At 39.4% G+C, this 20,100-nt stretch overlaps 1 protein-coding gene across 1 annotated transcript in view; it reads right to left on the bottom strand.

The window, feature by feature from the left end:
- Positions 1-5,166: 5,166 nt before the first annotated feature.
- The window catches only part of LOC106560798 (potassium/sodium hyperpolarization-activated cyclic nucleotide-gated channel 1), a 107,625-nt gene continuing 92,691 nt past the window's right edge, over positions 5,167-20,100 (bottom strand). Inside the window, exon 6 of the mRNA XM_045688076.1 lies at positions 5,167-10,731. Coding sequence (XP_045544032.1) covers positions 9,623-10,731 — 1,109 coding nt within the window. The 3' untranslated portion in view covers positions 5,167-9,622. The remainder of the gene's footprint in view (positions 10,732-20,100) is intronic.

Raw genomic sequence — 20,100 nt, 5'->3', positions numbered from 1 at the left:
TTGTACAGAAAATACTACAGTAAACATACTATACATTATCTCTTCGCCTAGCTGGATCTGGCCAGAGAATTTCATCAACATCACAAGCAATATCCTCATTAGCAAGACAACGCGGGAAGAACCGTCTTGAATGTCGAATCCATCCTTGCACAGCTGCGGCGTCGACTTGGTCACAGGCATCCTCCATGGCCTGAATGAGGGGTACCTGAGCCTGGGGCTGGAGATCGTAAACCTTCCACCACCATGCAGAGAAAAACTATTCGATAGGGTTTAGAAACGGAGAGTATGGTGGAAGGTATAGTACTGTCAACTGTGGATGGTGTTGAAACCAGTTCTGGACCAAAGCAGAGTGGTGGAATGACACATTGTCCCAGATGACAGTGTATTGCATCTAGTGCGTGTCATTACCTGCTGTGACGATGTGGTGCAATCGGTCCAAAAATGCGAGAATGTGAGGTGTGTTGTAAGGACCCATTTTGGCATGACAGAGGAGAACCCCATGCTGTGAAATGGCAGCGTAAAGGGTGATGTTACCCCCACGTTGCCCTGGGACATTGATTATAGCCCTGTGGCCAATGATATTTCTGCCTCTCCTTCTTGCTTTTGTGAGGTTGAACCCTGCCTCATCAATATATATGAATTCATGCAGGATTTCCTCAGCATCCATCTGCAAAACTCCCTGAAATACAGTGAAAGACAAGATTGTGTAGTTCAGGATAGGTCTAGTATACAGTCAATGTAAAAAAAGTAATGTGTGCAGTATGCAACATCACAGTGCTAAAGTGAACAATTACAAACCTCCACATACTCTTGCCGCAGCCGTTTGACCCTCTCTGAATTCCGCTCAAAAGGCACTCGATAAAGTTGTTTCATTTGAACCTGATGTCTTTTCAGGATGCGTGCCAGTGTTGACTGAGAGACCTGATGGACATTATTGAAAATGGCATGGTCACCGATAATGTTGGCTTGTAGTTCTCTGAGCCTGATAGCATTATTGGCCAAAACCATATTTATTATCTCTCTCTCTTGTTCTTGCGTGAATATGGGCCCCCTTCCTCCCTATCGTTCCCGACCCTCAAACCTATGTAGAGAATAATACATGTAACTTACTGTACAATGTCCCAGGAAGGGGTATCACAAGTGCTGATATGGTGCATACAATAAGCGGCTGATTACTGTAACTGTAGACAGATCTTCTACCTGTTTTCCTGTCGAAAAGTCCGTATGACAGATGCCACTGTATATCTGCTAAGATTTGGCTGAACTCTCAGTCCAGCCTCCCTCAGCATCAATCCGTGGTTCACAACATGGTCCACTAGTGTTGCACGAATGTAATTTCATAAGTTTGGTCCTCTTCTTCTTTGTGCACGTTCTCCTCCTGCTTCAGGTCTTCCTCGACCTCTGGCTCGGCCTCTGCCTCTTCCTCTACCTCCTTCTCCTCCTCTGTGTACTCCTCCTCTCACCCTCACTCTTCTTCTGACTCCTTCCATTTTGGTTGAAGGCAGGTGAACCTACCTGCTGCATTTTTATAGTGCATAAACCTGATTGGTGTGTCTACAATTTAGCAATCATGTGTTTGTGCACCTGATGGCTGTGTTTAACAGATTGGCTCATAGGTGTGGTAATTTGACAGTCAGTGCTTTGGAATTGCAAGGAAGTGACATCATTATATACTTTTGTGTCTGATGTATACAAGTGTGTTTAGTGTTTTGCAAATCACTGTGTGTAATGTTTTGCAAATAGTGTGAAGCTGACAATGTCCTTACAGTTGTGCAAATCTAGCCTTGTGTTTTGCTCCTTGAGTGTAAGGTTTTGCTAATTGTGGGAAAAGTTACATTTTACTGTGTGAGCAATCGGAAAAAACTGTAAGATGGTTGGGATGAGTCGGACCGCAGAGTGAAAGAGAAGCAGCCAACAAGGGCTCAACATATGTGGGAACTCCTTCAAGACTGTTGGAAAAGCATTCCAGGGGTGGTTGAGAGAATGCCAAGAGTGTGCAAATCTGTCATAAAGGCAAAGAGTGACTATTTGGAGAATGTCAAATAGCCACCCTATGTTTAACACTTTTTTTGGTGACTACATGATTTCATATATGTTATTTCATAGTTTTGATGTTGTAAGGGCTGTCTTCAGGAATGGACCAAAATGCAGCGGAGTTAGTATTCATCTTTCAATTTAATTAGAAAGAACAATATAACAAACAAAACAAGGAAACTGACAGCCAACAGTCCTGTCAGGTGCAAACACACTAAACAAGAAACAATTACCCACAACCCCAAAGGAAAACACACACTACTATATAGGACTCCCAATCAAAGGCATCTCAACACACCTGCCTTCAATTGGGAGTCCAACCTCAATTAACTAAACATAGAAAAACAAAAACTCTGCCACGTCCTGACCAAAACTAATACAATTACGCCCTCTGCTGGTCAGGACGTGACGGATGTCTTCACTATTATTATACAATGTAGAAAATAGTAAAAATAAAGAAAAACCCTTGAATGAGTAGGTGTTCTAAACCTTTTGACCGGTAGTGTAAGTTCATTAAAGTTAACCTCTCTAGGCTAGGCGGGACGAATTCGTCCCACCTACGTAACAGCCACTGCTATCGTGTGGCGCGATTTTCAAAACCTTAAAAATCCTATTACTTCAATTTCTCAAACATATGACTATTTTACAGCCATTTAAAGATAAGACTCTCGTTAATCTAACCACACTGTCCGATTTCAAAAAGGCTTTACAACGAAAACAAAACATTAGATTATGTCAGCAGAGTACCAAGCCAGAAATAATCAGACACCCATTTTTCAAGCCAGCATATAATGTCACCAAAACCCAGAAGACAGCTAAATGCAGCACTCACCTTTGATGATCTTCATCAGATGACAACCCTAGGACATTATGTTATACAATACATGCATGTTTTGTTCAATCAAGTTCATATTTATATCAAAAACCAGCTTTTTACATTAGCATGTGACGTTCAGAACTAGCATACCCCCGCAAACTTCCGGGAATTCGCTAACATTTTACTAAATTACTCACGATAAACGTTCACAAAAAGCATAACAATTATTTTAAGAATTATAGATACAGACCTCCTCTATGCACTCGATATGTCCGATTTTAAAATAGCTTTTTGGTGAAAGCACATTTTGCAATATTCTAAGTACATAGCCCAGGCATCACAGGGCTCGCTATTTAGACACCCGGCAAGTTTAGCACTCACCATAATCATATTTACTATTATAAAAATTTCATTACCTTTTGTTGTCTTCGTCAGAATACACACCCAGGACTGCTACTTCAATAACAAATGTTGGTTTGGTCCAAAATAATCCATCGTTATATCCGAATAGCGGCGTTTTGTTCGTGCGTTCCAGACACTATCCGAAATAGTAAAGAAGTGTCACGCGCATGGCGCAATTCGTGACAATAAAATTCTAAGTATTCCATTACCGTACTTCGAAGCATGTCAACCGGTGTTTAAAATCAATTTTGACGACATTTTTCTCGTAGAAAAGCGATAATATTCCGACAGGGAATCTCCTTTTCGGCAAACAGAGGAAAAAATCCCAAAGGCGGGGGCGGTCGGGGTCACGCGCATAAGCTAGTGTCTCTTGATCGGCCACTTGAGAAAGGCGATAATGTGTTTCAGCCTGGGGCTGGAATGACGACATTCTGTTTTTTCCCGGGCTCTGAGCGCCTATGGACGACGTGGGAAGTGTCACGTTAGAGCAGAGATCCTTAGTAAATGATAGAGATGGAAAAGAAGTTCAACAAATGGTCAGACAGGCCACTTCCTGTAAAGGAATCTCTCAGGTTTTGACCTGCCATTTGAGTTCTGTTATACTCACAGACACCATTCAAACAGTTTTAGAAAATTTAGGGTGTTTTCTATCCATATGTAATAAGTATATGCATATTCTAGTTACTGAGTAGGAGTGGTAACCAGATTAAATCGGGTATGTTTTTTATCCAGCCGTGTCAATGCTGCCCCCTAGCCCTAACAGGTTAACTGAACCTCAGATTGCAGCCCAAATAATTGCTTCACAGAGTTCAAGTAACAGACACATCTCAACATCAACTCTTCAGAGGAGACTGTGTGAATCAGGTCGAATTCATGGAGAAATTGCTGCAAAGAAACCATTACTAAAGGTCACCAATAAGAAGAAGAGATTTGCTTTGGCCAAGTGATTTGGTAAGTGACAAAGCAAAGTTTGTCAAAAATACATAGCAATTCTAACGTTAGGTAGCTAAAATCTGGTGGTCTCCATTCAATCTTAGCTAGCTAGCTAATGACAACATTGTAAATTTGATGACAGTTTTTTCCTACTAAATAGTTGCTTACTTTAACAAGGTCATCGTATTTCCAAGCCTCAATAGTGTTTTTAGGTGAAACAGTCATTAGCTCTCGTTACACTTTTGGACATCAACATGGCTGTGGAGTCTATATAACTTTGATAACATTGGCAGCGATGACCGAGTGACGGACGTGCAAAACATGAATTATCAGTAAATCTTGTCTTTACCTGAATTTGTAAAAACAAAAGTAATAAGGTAAGTGTCAACCCTAAATGATGAATGTTTTGTTTTCAAATAAACTAGCACAGTTACAGTACACCTTCAGATATGAGTCATTGGCTTCATCTCAAATGTCATCATATTCCCTATATAGTGCACTACTTTTGACCAGAGCCCTATGCACTATAGAGGATATGGTTAAAAATATGTACCCTGGTGTCCTCAACTGAAGTGCATTGTCAGGTGGAGGGGTATATGTTTTAAGTATGAATACCTTATGAGTGATAACTGTATTATGAGGTAATGAATGGAAATCCCCAGAGCTCCAGAACACCCATTATTAATCTCACCAGTAACTGCTGATAAACTCTATTCCTGATGGCACCACCACCACCCTCCTTCATCATATCATCCCTCCATCCCATCACATTCTTCTCAATCGTCTCTGTCTTTAGCTGTATCAAACATGAAACGAGAAAATGTGACCTATGAGAGATTATTGATCGATTGGAATCGTTGTCAAGATCTGTCTGTCTGTCTGTCTGTCTGTCTGTCTGTCTGTCTGTCTGTCTAAAAACATTGAGAAACAAAATGACACGCAAACTCAGCAGCTAAATGACAATGTATTTTATTTTCTATATTTTAAAGGTTTATTTACAAACAAACAAAAATAAAAACAGAAATCCAATTTTTTTTTTACAAATGCCGTTTGTCTGCATATAGTTGTAAGAATGTTTTACATGTACCTTTCCTTAGCCTGTGTCAAGTAACCAACTAATTGTTAATTTTTACCCAGCCTTGGTTAACTAACATGAATGAGCTCAACAATGATCAGGTCTGTCAGCAGGTTTTAAGGGGAGTGTACGTATGGCTCGTTACAACATTACCTCCATAATCTTCCCCTCTCTCTCCAACATGCACATTATCAGTAAACATATTAAACCTGTATTGTCGAGGTCGTAAACCAAAAGGTCCGGGCCCGTATTCACAAAGCGTCTCAGAGTGTGAGTGCTGATCTAGGAGGATCAGTTTAGTGCCGTGTCCATTTAATCTTCATTATAATCTAAAAGTTAAAACTGTCCTAGATCAGCTATTCTACTCTGAGGCTTTGTGAATACAATCCCTATTTCCTTTCTATGGGCACTGTTCTTTTGTTATTTTTGCATATACAAACTTTATTTATTATTTATTTTATTATTTACTTTATTATTCAGTGTTCTCCATACTGCTAAAATGGTAAACGCATGTGTCCCTTCATGCTGTGCTACATATATCATCATAATGCCCATTCCAGAATGCTAGCTAGCTGTGGTCAGAATTATTGTGAAAAAAGCACATAATTAGGAAACTTTCCCTCCAAAGGCATGCGTCAAAAACAGTGCTGCTATCCATCTGAACTGTGTAGAGTACTAGTTCCTATGGCAGAACAGTAAGAAAGAAAGTTTACTATGGCAGAACAGGATTAAGCGCTCTTTGTTGGAATAGAACATCTCTCCACGTTTAGAACCCTAGAATGGGCCAGAGAGTTCCAATCTAGAATCTAGATAATATATCTCCCTTTTAACCTTCTTTCCACTTAATCTAACTGACTGAAGAGTCTGTATCGGTTTTCAAAACAAAGAAAATTACTTAGAATGTTTTGCTTTGGCCAGTTTCATTCCATGCAACATTAATAATCAACCCATCATCAGTGGCTAGCTACAAAGAAAGTTACACATGTGCTCAGAATTTCTATAATGTCTAGTCAACTTGACATGTTATACCTTCCCAGTTCTATAGACTGCACTTCTTACTGTACTAGTCATTACTGTAATTCTGAGAATGATAGAATAGAATGACAGAACCATTTTATAGAAGTTCACATTGTGTTAAAAAATTCCAACTGATAAACAGAGACATTTGGCCACCTTCATTGCTTACATCTTCCTCTCTAAAAATACTGAAACATAGAACACATACGGCCTTCCCTGTGGCTCAGTTGGTAAAGCATGGTGTTTGCAACACCATCATGATGTGTGCAACGCCAGGGTTGTGGGTTTGATTCCCACGGGGGGCCAGTACAAAAAAAATAAAAAATGAAATTTATGCATTCACTACGGTAAGTCGCTCTGGATAAGAGCGTCTGCTAAATGTAATAAATGAATGCATGTGTGGCCGCAGGCACATATACACTTCATAGCTCTTCACACTCAAAGAATGGAACATTGCAATAATTTTAGGCACAAATACTTAAGAATGTCCTTTTTGTGAAAATTCAAATGCTTCCGTAACACATGAATAATGTCTAGGCAAACAATGAACAAAACAACAAAACATAATCTCACACTACATTGAACGTCAACATTTGTAGATATTATCTTTTTTTAAGTGTTTGTGAGAGTGCATGCTTTTTATGAGACATTTTGTGGGTGGACTCTGTATTGGTAGAATATTGAAACACGTCTGTATTGAAGTACTGTTAAAATATTTTTAAACTCTGTACTGATAGAGCCTGTTTGGTGCCATGAAGACCGACTCTAAAACCATGAGAGGTTGTTGTCATTGTGTGTGAGGAAAATATTATACTCATTACTCACATGGTTGTGATACACAATTCATTGGGTTCTTTAACAAACAAAAACATAAATTCATAAGCATGTCAAATTGCCTACAACCTTACAGGGTAAGCGGTGTTATCATGTCTGACCTCATTTTATTGACTTACAGTTGAGTCACATTTCTGGACCCTCAGGATACTAAATAAATTAGTGCATAAATGTTTTTTGTTGTTGCTATTGTTACAGTTACTATTGTTTACTGTAATGTGTTGTTATTGCACATGTTTAATTTAATTGTCAGCATGTTGAAAATTTGATTGATTTGATTGAAATTTTCAACAACCAAAAATTGACTCTTCTTATTACCCATGTTAGTCACAGTATTCTGATTTTAAGATATTCCCCAGTCAGCTTAGAGTATCTAGGCCCAGATATGATGAATTCACACACACATGAGAAAGACACCTTAATGCAAACCAGCATGTGTTGATCTCGCGCTAATAACACATTTTTGGAAAATCGTCCCTGAACACTTGACTTATGACACTTCCCAGAAGTGTCTGGAAAGGTCACATCTGTCTCTTCAACATCAGTTGACTGTGACTAGTAAGTTGACAACACAGTAATACCCATTTAACAGCTGATATTATACACTCCTAGAATGCAAACCTACAACATAGGCATATTTCTGAAAAAGTCCTAGAAAATGTATCAATTGTCTGTCGGCAGGAAGACTTTTCTTTCCATTGAGATGAATGGGATTTAAAAAAAAATGGAATTCAACCTGCCACACTATTCTATGACATTATTCACAATACATGACATGAAAGGCTAGTCAATGAAGAGAAAATGTTAAAAATCAACAATTAAAATAAAGCTGACAGAATATAACATCCAAACATGTAACACATTTTGCTTTTTCAAACTTAGTTCTTTCAGTGGACTAAATAAACAATTTCATGAAGAAATAGGGAATCAAATGGTGTCAAAAGTAATTAAAACATTTCCAGTCAAGATATAAGATTCAACAATGATTCATATTTACAGTAATTCTAAAGTGGCATATTGTGTGTGGGTCGTCAGACATATAATAACTGGTAATTGCTGTAGGCAACTCACCCAACACACCCACAGTAAAAAATTATTGACAACTTCACGTACACTTTAACAAGGTATTGTATTGTGTAGCATGAATATATTGGTAAAATTAAAGTTATTGGTATTATCCATTTTATTGAAATCATATATAGCATCTCTAGAAATAATATTGTTCCAAAGATGGAGTAGCATAAAGAAGAAACATGTTTGAAGTGTATAATAAAAAGTGTTAAGCAGCCGACTCCATAAATGAGTGTTGAAATCTCAAGTGTAAAAAATAATCTTTAATCTCTCTTTCTCTTCTTATATACTTGCTTGGCGTTTTATTAAAAATAAATAAATGAATTATGAAACAAGGACATAAATATTATAGAGACAAATAAGGATTCTCAGTTTGACTTCAGAACAGGCATTTCACAGTATCAAGTAGTGCTAGCTATTGCATTAAGGTTTTCTTATCTCTAATGAACATATGTATTGCTGTCACATATTCCATTTTTTCCACATATAGATGATATCCAGGTTCCTGAAAGAAGTAAGATACTGTTATGATTGAGAATGCACCACACAGTATCTGCAAATACTAGATCTATAAAACTATTTACAACACACATATAGATAATCTTCATATCACAGTCTATTGCATAATGTTGATAATCTTTAGTTTAGAAATATTATAAATGTACACCGTTTTTTAAGCAACATTACATCACTGTCTGAAATTAGGAATAGAAAAAACAGAATCATCCATCCCTCGCCCACACTACACAACATCCTTCTCTCCAAAAATAAAAATAAAAGCAGCAATTCTATTTATTTCATGCCCTTTGGATCCGAACCACTGTATGAAGATATTGTGGCTCAAGAGGATGTATTGCTGAGAGCAATGGAACACCTAGCTACTGTACTTGTGTTTGATTGCTAAGATAAGATAAAGGTTCCACTAATATGTAATCAGATTTATGTTTGAGTGTGTGCTTTTTGACAGTTTCAAGGTTCGCTTGCGTCAGTTATTCCACAGTGGTGACAAAGCTGTGTAGTATGAGAAGATATTTGTTCCTCTTTTCGCAGGTACAAAAAAAAAAAAAAAAATACTCAGGATTCATCAAGACGCATTCCAGTTTACAAAAACAGAAAAGAACAAACAAAAACAACTCCCCCCCCAAAATATCCATACATTGTATATTTATATTTTTCAGAAAGGAATACTTTTTTTTATATACTAGAGCTTTTAAATAGTCTTTGCCAAATATTCTAGTTTGATTTACAGAATATACATTCTTAAGTTTAGGAAGAAAATGTGTCTAAAATATAATACAAGGGTAGCCTGTACAGGAATTCTATGAGGTTATTTTTTTCAGAAGAATAATGAGAGAAAACAAAAAAACACTCAAATTCATCTATTTTTGTATCTCCATTAAAAATGAATTCAAACAGAAGTTTAAAAAAGTAAAATGGGATCATAAATTTGATGCGAACCGCATCTTATCTTGGTCGGTCTCTGTACTGCTTAAGTTAGAATCTCTTCTAGAATCTTTTCTAGAGCCTGTGGAATCCCTGTGCTGGGCTGTAGAGGACGCCGCTCGCACCGGGGGCAATGCTCCCGATGACATCTGGCGGAACAGGTTGACCCTCTGGGGCACTGTGGTGCGGAGACCGCTCTGCATACCTGTCCCCTGGACCGCAGCCACCGGCAGGGCGATGGAGGACAGGCAGTCCCCAGACACTCCAGCGTGCGCTCTGGGCCCCAGGGATGTGTCATGGGGCAGGGAGGGTTGGGAGGCAGATAGGTGGCGCACGTCTTGACTCAGGCTTCCAGACTGGAGAGTATGGCTGCCCTTGTGCAGAATTTCACCCCTCTGAGGTGAAGGGACTTGCTGCTGTGTTGGCTGCTGCTGCTGTTGTGGTTGTTGTGTTGCCGAGGAGGATACAGCTCCTCCGGTTTGCTGGGGAAGCTGTTGTGGTTGCTGTTGTAGTGGTTGTTGGGGTGGTAGGGCAGTAGGCAGCGGCTGCTGGATAAGGGAGAGCTGGGAGGCAGTGGGCGAGCCATACTGGAAGCTGCGTACTGCCAGCCCAGAGGTCTGCACGGGTGGACTGCACACAGCCGTATTGAATGATACCGGGGACATGATAGCCCCTTGCTGCTGTAGAGAGAGGGGGGTCTGGGAGACGGGCGAGGATGAGTTCAAGTTGCTGTGGGAGACACTGGGGACAGGGTAGACACCCTGCGACAAGGCTGGCAGGATGCGGGCGGCGGCTGCGGCGGAGGGGGCAATGATGCCTGAAGCACTGTATGTTAAATGGGCGGCTGACTGCTGAAACTGGTTGTTGCCCAGGGCAGTGGTGTAGGGCTGCTGAGCCGGAGAGTTAATTATGGAATTTCCAGATATCGGGGTGAAATTCATCCCGGTGACCGACATCCCTGTGAGCGACTGCTTGCGGTCCACCATCATCACCATCTCCCTGTCCTGCCGGATTATCTGCTTCAATATCTCGTTCTCCTGTGTGTTGAACACCCCAGCGTTCAGATCCTTCTGGAACTTCTGGAGGAGCAGGCTGTTCTTCTTTCCTGTTAGGAGTAGATCAGTTAGCGGTTAGGTTGACTTCAGCCATGGCACACATGTTAACATATTAACAAACCACACTAAATACACTCCAGCAAAGGTGGATGTTATGACACTGGTTATTATGAGGTGTGATAACAGTGAGTATAAATGGGGGTGACTATGGTTTAAGTATAAGGAAATCTGAGTGAGAGTACTGTAGTAAGAAAACAAAACATAATAGTACATAGTGATAAGATATTAAGAAGTAAGATGTAAAAGGTAGGATATTAATATAGAGAGTAGTATAAGGATTTAGGATATACCCCCCCCCACACACAAAAAAAGGTTAGATTCTAATAATTTTCACAAATACACCATAGGAATCAATATCTAATTAAAAAACACATTCAATTTATGCCTTACTCATTTTGACTGCACATTCAGTAGTACCACAGTTGGCTATAAACTACAGAATACACTGTAAGGATTCGCTGTGTACTACTCCCTTCACAGAACAGCGCAAACTGGCGCTAACCAGAACAGAAAGAGGAGTGGGAGGCCCCGGTGCACAACTGAGCAAGAGGACAAGTACTTTAGAGTGTCTAGTTTGAGAAACAGACGGCTCACAAGTCCTCAACTGGCAGCTTCATTAAATAGTACCCACAAAACACCAGTCTCAACATCAACAGGGAAGAGGTGACTCCGGAATGCTGGCCTTCTAGGCAGAGTTCCTCTGTCCAGTGTCTTTGTTCTTTTGCCCATCTTAATATTTTATTTTTATTGGCCAGTCTAATATATGGCTTTTTTTTGCAACTCTGGGAGTACTATTTAATGAAGCTGCCAGTTGAGGACTTGAGGCATCTGTTTCTCAAACTAGACACTATGAGGTAACTCATAGCCAGGGTTGGATAGGTTACTTTCTACATGTAATCCATTACAGTTACTAGTTACCTGTCCAAATTTTAGTCAGTAACGTAACTTTTGTACTACCCAAACTCAGTAACATAGTCTGATTACATTCAGTTACTTGTAGCCTACTTTCCCTTTAAGAGGCATTAGAAGAAGACAACATTTATTTTATCAATTGAACGACATATATTGCAGGATAAATCAATGTAAAGCTTACATAGCTGGCCATATATGAATGCTACATTTTACTTTATGGTTTGGTTGTGTAGGCTTCTTCTAACCCATCACTTTCTAATACATACAGTTGAAGTCGGAAGTTTACATACACTTAGTTTGGAGTCATTAAAACTCGTTTTTCAACCACTCCAAAAATGTATTGTTAACAACAAATAGTTTTGGCAAGTCGGTTAGGACATCTGCTTTGTGCATGACACAAGTCATTTTTCCAACAATTGTTTACAAGATTATTTCCCTTATCTGTGTCACTGTATCACAATTCTAGTGGGTCAGACGTTTACATACACTAAGTTGACTCTGCCTTTAAACAGCTTGTAAAATTCCAGAAAATTATGTCAAGGCTTTATAAGCTTCTAATAGGCTAAATTACATCATTTGAGTCAATTGGAGGTGTACCTGTGGATGTATTTCAAGGCTTACCTTCAAACTCAGTGCCTTTTTGCTTGACATCATAGGAAAATATAAAGACATCAACCAAGACCTAAGATTTTTTTTTTTGAGACCTCCATAAGTCTGGTTCATCCGTGGGAGCAATTTCCAAATGCCTGAAGATACCATGTTCATCTGTACAAACAATAGTACGCAAGTATAAACACCATGGGACCACGCAACCGTCATACCGCTCAGGAAGGAGACGCGTTCTGTCTCCTAGAGATGAACGTACTTTGGTGCGAAAAGTGCAAATCAATCCCAGAACAACAGCAAAGGACCTTGTGAAGATGCTGGAGGAAACAGGTACAAAAGTATCTATTTCCACAGTAAAACGAGTCCTATATCGACATAACCTGAAAGGCCGCTCAGCAAGGAAGAAGCCACTGCTCCAAAACGGTTTGCAACTGCACATGGGGACAAAGATCGTACTTTTTGGAGAAATGTCCTCTGGTCTGATGAAACAAAAATAGAACAGTTTGGCCATAATGACCATTGTTATGTTTGGAGGAAAAAGGAGGAAGTTTGCAAGCCGAAGAACACCATCCCAACCGTGAAACACAAGGGTGGCAGCATAATGTTGTGGGGGTGATTTGCAGGTGCACTTCACAAAAGGGACTGGTGCACTTTACAAAATAGATGGCATCATGAGGCAGGAAAACGATGTGGATATATTGAACCAACATCTCAAGACAGGAAGTCTTCAGGAAGTTAAAGCTTGGTCGCAAATGGGTCTTCCAAATGGACAATGACCCCAAGCATACTTCCAAAGTTGTGTAAAATGACGTAAGGACAACAAAGTCAAGGTATTCGAGTGACCATCACAAAGCCCTGACCTCAATCCAACAGAACATTTGTGGGCAGAACTGAAAAAGCTTGTGCGAGCAAGGAGGCTTATAAAACTGATTCAGTTACACCAGCTCTGTCAGGAGGAATGGGCCAAAATTCACCCAACTTATTGTGGGAAGCTTGTGGAAGGCTACCTGAAGTGTTTGACCCAAGTTAAACAATTTAAAGGCAATGCTACCAAATACTAATTGAGTGTATGTAACTTCTGACCCAATGGGAATGTGATGAAAGAAATAAAAGCTGAAATAAATAATTCTCTCTACTATTATTCTGACATTTCACATTCTTAAAATAAAGTGGTGATCCTAACTGACCTAAGACAGGGATTTCTTACTAGGATTAAATGTCAGGAATTGTGAAAAACTGAGTATAATGTATTTGGCTAAGGTGTATGTAAACTTCCGACTTCAACTATATAATAATATGATTAGAATACATCTGAAAAAGGATGTAGCAACTACAGATTGCCCCTTTAAGTCTATCAAAAGTGTATGAGTTTGAGCATGTGTCCATAAGGCCTATGGATTTATTTTTTATCAGCATGAATTAGATTGAGCAATAAAAGCCCCACTTTTATTCCATAGGCTGGGATCCACAGTATGCAGTTGTTGCGAGCGTATTTATTTGCAAGAGTGCTGTCCACTGGTTTCAAAAACAATGATTGATAGGCAGCTTAAACTTCTTGAATTCAACCATTATTGGGTTCAAATACACATTTAGATTTCTGAACAGCCATCCACAACAACCACAGTCCGTAAGGCGCAAATAGCTAAATGAGAGAGCAGGAGTGTGATTCACATCAATGCGCTATGTAGATAAATAATAAGTGATATCCGTATCACCGTAGACCATACCACTGCTCTCATCCTTACCTCCAAGCGTTTATTTAAGTTGGATAATCTTCGGATGCCGACAGCAGTTGCACCTTTGGAAGACATAGCTTGGACTGTAGCCTACAAAAGCCTATTCCTGCTCTTTTACCCCGATCCATCACCATAGTGGTCTCTGACGTGTGGTCAGACACACTCAAGTGGACAAACTTAAATTTGCGCCTTTATTGAATGCTGATTTAAATGTCATTGACAAAACAGAGAAGTGTCAAAGATTTTTTTTCGCAAACATCCTTTCTGTCACGTCCTGACCAGCAGAGGGCGTAATTGTGTTAGTTTTGGTCAGGATGTGGCAGGGGGTTTTGTGTGTGTGAATGGTTGTGTTGGTGATTGGGACTCCCAATTGAAGGCAGGTGTGTTGAGTTGCCTTTGATTGGGAGTCCTATATAGGAGTGTGTGTTTTTCTTTGGGGTTGTGGGTAGGTGTTTTTGCACCGCGTTTGTATAGCCTGTAAAACTGTTGCTGTCGTGCTTATTGTTTTTTTTCACCGTGGATGCTTTACTCTTTTTTGAATTAAACTATGAGTATCCACATTCCCGCTGCGCCTTGGTCCATTCCTGAAGACAGCTGTTACACTTTCAGAATTGAAAAGTAATCCTCGAAGTAATCATCTAGTTTTTCAAAAGTTAACCGTTAGTTTTTTTGTAATCCCTTACATGCAATCCGTTACTCCCCAACCCTGTTCATGGCGCTTGTCGGTTTTTGCGACTGCACTTGAAAAACTTTAAAAGTTCTTGGAATGTTCCAGATTGACTGACCTTCATGTCTCAACCCTCCTGTTGTGTTCGTTTCATGTTAATTAATTCTGTGTTCCCCGTCCAAAATGACCGCCCCATTATAGCTGATTATAAATCCATAATAATACATATATTATCACCTAATGTTGTGTTAGATCTTTTTATCAACTTAAGTTCTTGTGAACAATACAAGTTTTTAATAACTTCTATTTACTATTTATGGCCTGTAGGCCTCATTGACCTGAGCTCACACAACTACTTTTTGAGTAAAAAAAGCATCATGTATAAATTACTTTGACTAAAACAAAAACTCAGATGAAACATATTGTGCTATTTATCACAGACTACTTTGTGTCAAAGTTTAACCTGTTGGGGATAGGGGGCAGTATTTGCACGGCCGGATAAAAAACATACCCGATTTAATCTGGTTACTACTCCTGCCCAGTAACTAGAATATGCATATAACTGTTTGATTTGGATAGAAAACACCCTAAAGTTTCTAAAACTGTTTGAATGGTGTCTGTGAGTATAACAGAACTTATTTGGCAGGCCAAAACCTGAGAAGATTCCAAACAGGAAGAGCCCTCTCTGACCATTTCTTGGCCTGCTTTGTCATCTCTATCCAAAACAAAGGATCTCTGCTGTAACGTGACATTTTCTAAGGCTCCCATAGGCTCTCAGAAGGTGCCAGAACGTTGAATGATGACTCTCCAGTCTCTGGCTGAAAAACAGTAGCGCATTTGGTAAGTGGTCGATCTGAGAACAATGATACGGGTGCGCGCGTGCACGTGAAGAGTCCATTTTACTTTCTCTGTCTTTCAACGAAAACAACAACTCCCGGTCGGAATATTATCGCTTTTTTACGAGAAAAATCGCATAAAAATAGATTTTAAACAGCGTTTGTCATGCTTCGAAGTACGGTAATGGAATATTTTGATTTTTTTTGTCACGAAACGCGCCGGGCCCTTCTTTACCCTTCGGATAGTGTCTTGAACGCACGAACAAAACGCCGCTGTTTGGATATAACTATGGATTATTTCGAACCAAACCAACATTTGTTGTTTAAGTAGAAGTCCTGGGAGTGCATTCTGACGAAGAACAGCAAAGGTAATCCAATTTTTCTTATAGTAAATCTGAGTACCAAACTTGGTGGGTGTGAAAATAGCTAGCCTGTGATGGCCGGGCTATCTACTCAGAATATTGCAAAATTTCCTTTCACCGAAAAGCTATTTTAAAATCGGACACCGCGATTGCATAAAGGAGTTCTGTATCTATAATTCTTAAAATAATTGTTATGTTTTTTGTGAACGTTTATCGTGAGTAATTTAGTAAATTCACCGGAAGTGTTCGGTGGGAATGCTAGTCACATGCTAGTCACATGCTAATGTAAAAAGCTGTTTTTTGATATAAATATGAACTTGATTGAACAAAACATGCATGTATTGTATAACATAATGTCCTAGGAGTGTCATCTGATGAAGAACATCAAAGGTTAGTGCTGCATTTAGCTGTGGTTTTGGTTTTTGTGACATTATATGCTAGCTTGAAAAATGGGTGTCTGATTATTTCTTGTTGGGTACTCTGCTGACATAATCTAATGTTTTGCTTTCGTTTTAAAGCCTTTTTGAAATCGGACAGTGTGGTTAGATTAACGAGAGTCTTGTCTTTAAAATGGTGTAAAATAGTCATATGTTTGAGAAATTGAAGTAATAGCATTTCTAAGGTATTTGAATATCGCGCCACCGGATTCCACTGGCTGTTGACTAGGGTGGGAAGCAAACGTCCCACCTAGCCCAGAGAGGTTAACAAGGACATTTGTTTTGAAACCATTTCAAATGTTTAAATAGTGGCAGGATTTTATGTAATCAACCCGGAATATGGCATATCTCGTTGGCTCTGGGGTCATCCTGATAGCATTTTCAGCCGACAGCCGACCTCTCCTCTCATGTGGAGATGAAGACCAGAATAAATTCCCATTCTTTAACCGGAATGTAACAACAACCTCAGCATGACCCTCTTCTTCATCACTGGATTGTTCCATCGGTTGTCTCTTGGTCTGGATCATATTCTGTGTTCAACTTCTGACACTTCCTCCTCTAATGCATCCTCACTGTCAGTTTCCTGGCCTCTCTCCTCCTCACCAGTATCATGATCAAAGATATGATCAAGAGCCTCACATACAGTATATAATTTGGTCATTGTGCTGCCACAGAATTAATTGTGAGCAAGGCCTCAAAAAAGCTTTATATACTAGAGCTGAGAGAAAGGTTCAACATATTATTGAAACAATGTTGTGATTGTTTGTGAGAATGCCAACAGGTGTCTTTCCTGTGGGGGAAAGATTCTATTGGGGAAAGATTCCCATGGGGGTTGCCATGGAAGCCAAGAAGGGGAGTGAGGTGAGGTGTGTGTGTGTGTGTGTGTGTGTGTGTGTGTGTGTGTGTGTGTGTGTGTGTGTGTGTGTGTGTGTGTGTGTGTGTGTGTGTGTGTGTGTGTGTGTTCAAACACACATGCATGTGGGGTCTGGGAGAGGAAGTGTGTCCATCTGATGAATAGGCATGTGCCTGAACTCAATTTTATACACTAATTGTAGTCTCACCCATTCATTTCTAATGACCGGTCATTTCTGCCTGGGAACACCACAGGTGTACAAAAGTTAAATAAAACACTCAAAATTGAATGAAAATCCTCCAAATGTATTTTGTGTGTACAGACGCCCTGTGTGGACAAAGTCATGGAACCTTATGATAATCAGATTAAATTAACGGGATTGATTTTGACAACAGCCAGTGGAAAATCAGAGCGGAAAATTTAAAACAGCTAAAATCTCATAGTTCCATTTTCTCAAACAATCAACTATTTTACACCATTTTAAAGACACACTTCTCGTTAACCTCTTGCATCTAGATGTTCCGCTAGTGGAACACCGCTCCAATATCCAATGATAGGGCGTGGCGCGAATTACAAACTCCTCAAAAATCCCAAAACTTCCATTTTTCAAACATATGACTATTTTACACCGTTTTAAAGACAAGACTCTCCTTTATCTAACCACATTGTCCGATTTCAAAAAGGCTTTAAAACGAAAGCAAAACATTAGATTATGTCAGGAGAGTACCCAGCCAGAAATAATCACACACCCATTTTTCAAGCTAGCATATAATGTCACAAAAACCAAAACCACAGCTAAATGCAGCACTAACCTTTGATGATCTTCATCAGATGACACTCCTAGGACATTATGTTATACAATACATGCATGTTTTGTTCAATCAAGTTCATATTTATATCAAAAAACAGCTTTTTACATTAGCATGTGACGTTCAGAACTAGCATACCCACCGCAAACTTCCGGTGAATTTACTAAATTACTCACGATAAACGTTCACAAAAAACATAACAATTATTTTAAGAATTATAGATACAGAACTCCTTTATGCAATCGCTGTGTCAGATTTTAAAATAACGTTTCGGTTAACCTCTTGATGTTACCCTAGGATAGGGGGCGCCACAGCGCATTTTGAAAAAATTTGTGCCCATTTTCAATGGCCTACTAATCAAACTCAGAAGCTAGGATATGCATATAATTAATACCTGTGGATAGAAAACACCCTAAAGTTTCTAAAACTGTTTGAATGGTGTCTGTGAGTATAACAGAACTCATATGGCAGTCAAAACCCCGAGACCAATTGAAACAGGAAGTGGAATTCTGAATTGTGGACTCAACTTCACATCGTTGCCTATTATTCACACCGTGAGCTATCGTTCATTGAGCACTTTCTATTGCTTCCACTAGATGTCCCCAGTCTTTACAAAGTGTTTTGAGCCTTCTACTGTCGAAACTGAATGAATGAGACGCTGTGGAAATTGGTCACAGGGGGAGGGCCATCACCATTATGACGCCGGCGCCCCTGTCTACCCCCTCCTTTCGAAACGTTTTGAAACACAATACAATCATCCCCCTCGAATCTTATTGGCTCTCTTGTTGAAACAGGCCCTGAAGATTAATGTTATACAACGTTTGACATGTTTGAACGAACCTAAATGAGGGGAAAAAGTTATTTTTCGAAACCGCTGTCCCGCGCCCGGCGGAGCATTTGGATACAGCCTTCAGACGCGCTAACAACAGCAAGCTAATGGAACATAAAGGATGGACTTTTTCGACCGAAAATACATTTATTGTGGACCTGGATTTCCTGGAAGTGCTTTCTGATGAAGACAACTAAAGGTAAGGGATTATTGACAATAGTATACAAGATTAGATGTGATATGCGATTGTTCCAAGATGGCGCCGAGCTAGGTTTACTAGCTCATTTTCTGAGTATCGCATCCCCTTTTATCGCAAAGTGTGATTACCCAGTAAAGTTATTTTTAAATCTGGTATGACAGGTGCTTTCAAGAGATATTCATCTATAAATATTAGAATGACAATATTATATTTTAAAAATGTTTTTGAATAGTAATTTAGTAAATTGTAGCTCTGTTTCCCGGGATGCATTTGAGGGAAAATAGTTAGTCAACGTCAGACGCCGATGTAAAATGCTGTTTTTATATATAAATATGAACTTTATTGAACAAAAGAATGCATGCATTGTGTAACATGATGTCCTAGGTGTGTCATCTGATGAAGTTTGTAAAAGGTTAGTGCTGCATTTAGCTGTTTTTTGGTTATTTGTGATGCATGTGGTTAGTCGGAAAATTGCTATGTTGCTACTTTTACCATGTACTCCTCTAACATAATCTAATGTTTTGCTTTTCCTGTAAAACCTTTTTGAAATCGGACGACGTGGGTCGATTCAAGAGAGGTGTATCTATAAAACGATATGAGACAGTCCTATATTTGAAAAATATATATATATATTACATTTCGTTATGCTAATGTCGCTAGGAGTTTTTAGCTGGAAGTTGATCCCGCTTACGGGACGAGACGCTCAATTAAAGCACATTTTGCAATATTCTGAGTAGATAGCCCGGCCATCATGGCTAGCTATTTTGACAGCCACCAAGTTTGGCACTCACCAAACTCAGATTTACTATAAGAAAAATTGGATTACCTTTGCTGTTCTTCATCAGAATGCACTCCCAGGACTTCTACTTCATACCCAATGTTGTTTTGGTTCCAAATAATCCATAGTTATATCCAAATAGTGGCGTTTTGTTCTTGCGTTCAAGACACTATCCGAAGGGTGACGCGCCGGCGCATATAGTGACAAAAAAATTCAAAATATTCCATTACCGTACTTCGAAGCATGTCAAACACTGTTTAAAATCAATTTTTATGCGATTTTTCTCATAAAATAGCGATAATATTCCGATCGGGAGACGTTATTTTTGTTCAAAC

Source organism: Salmo salar, chromosome ssa01, assembly GCF_905237065.1.
Source record: "Salmo salar chromosome ssa01, Ssal_v3.1, whole genome shotgun sequence".
In the NCBI taxonomy this organism is placed as follows: domain Eukaryota; kingdom Metazoa; phylum Chordata; class Actinopteri; order Salmoniformes; family Salmonidae; genus Salmo; species Salmo salar.
This window is presented reverse-complemented; position numbering and strand designations above follow the sequence as displayed.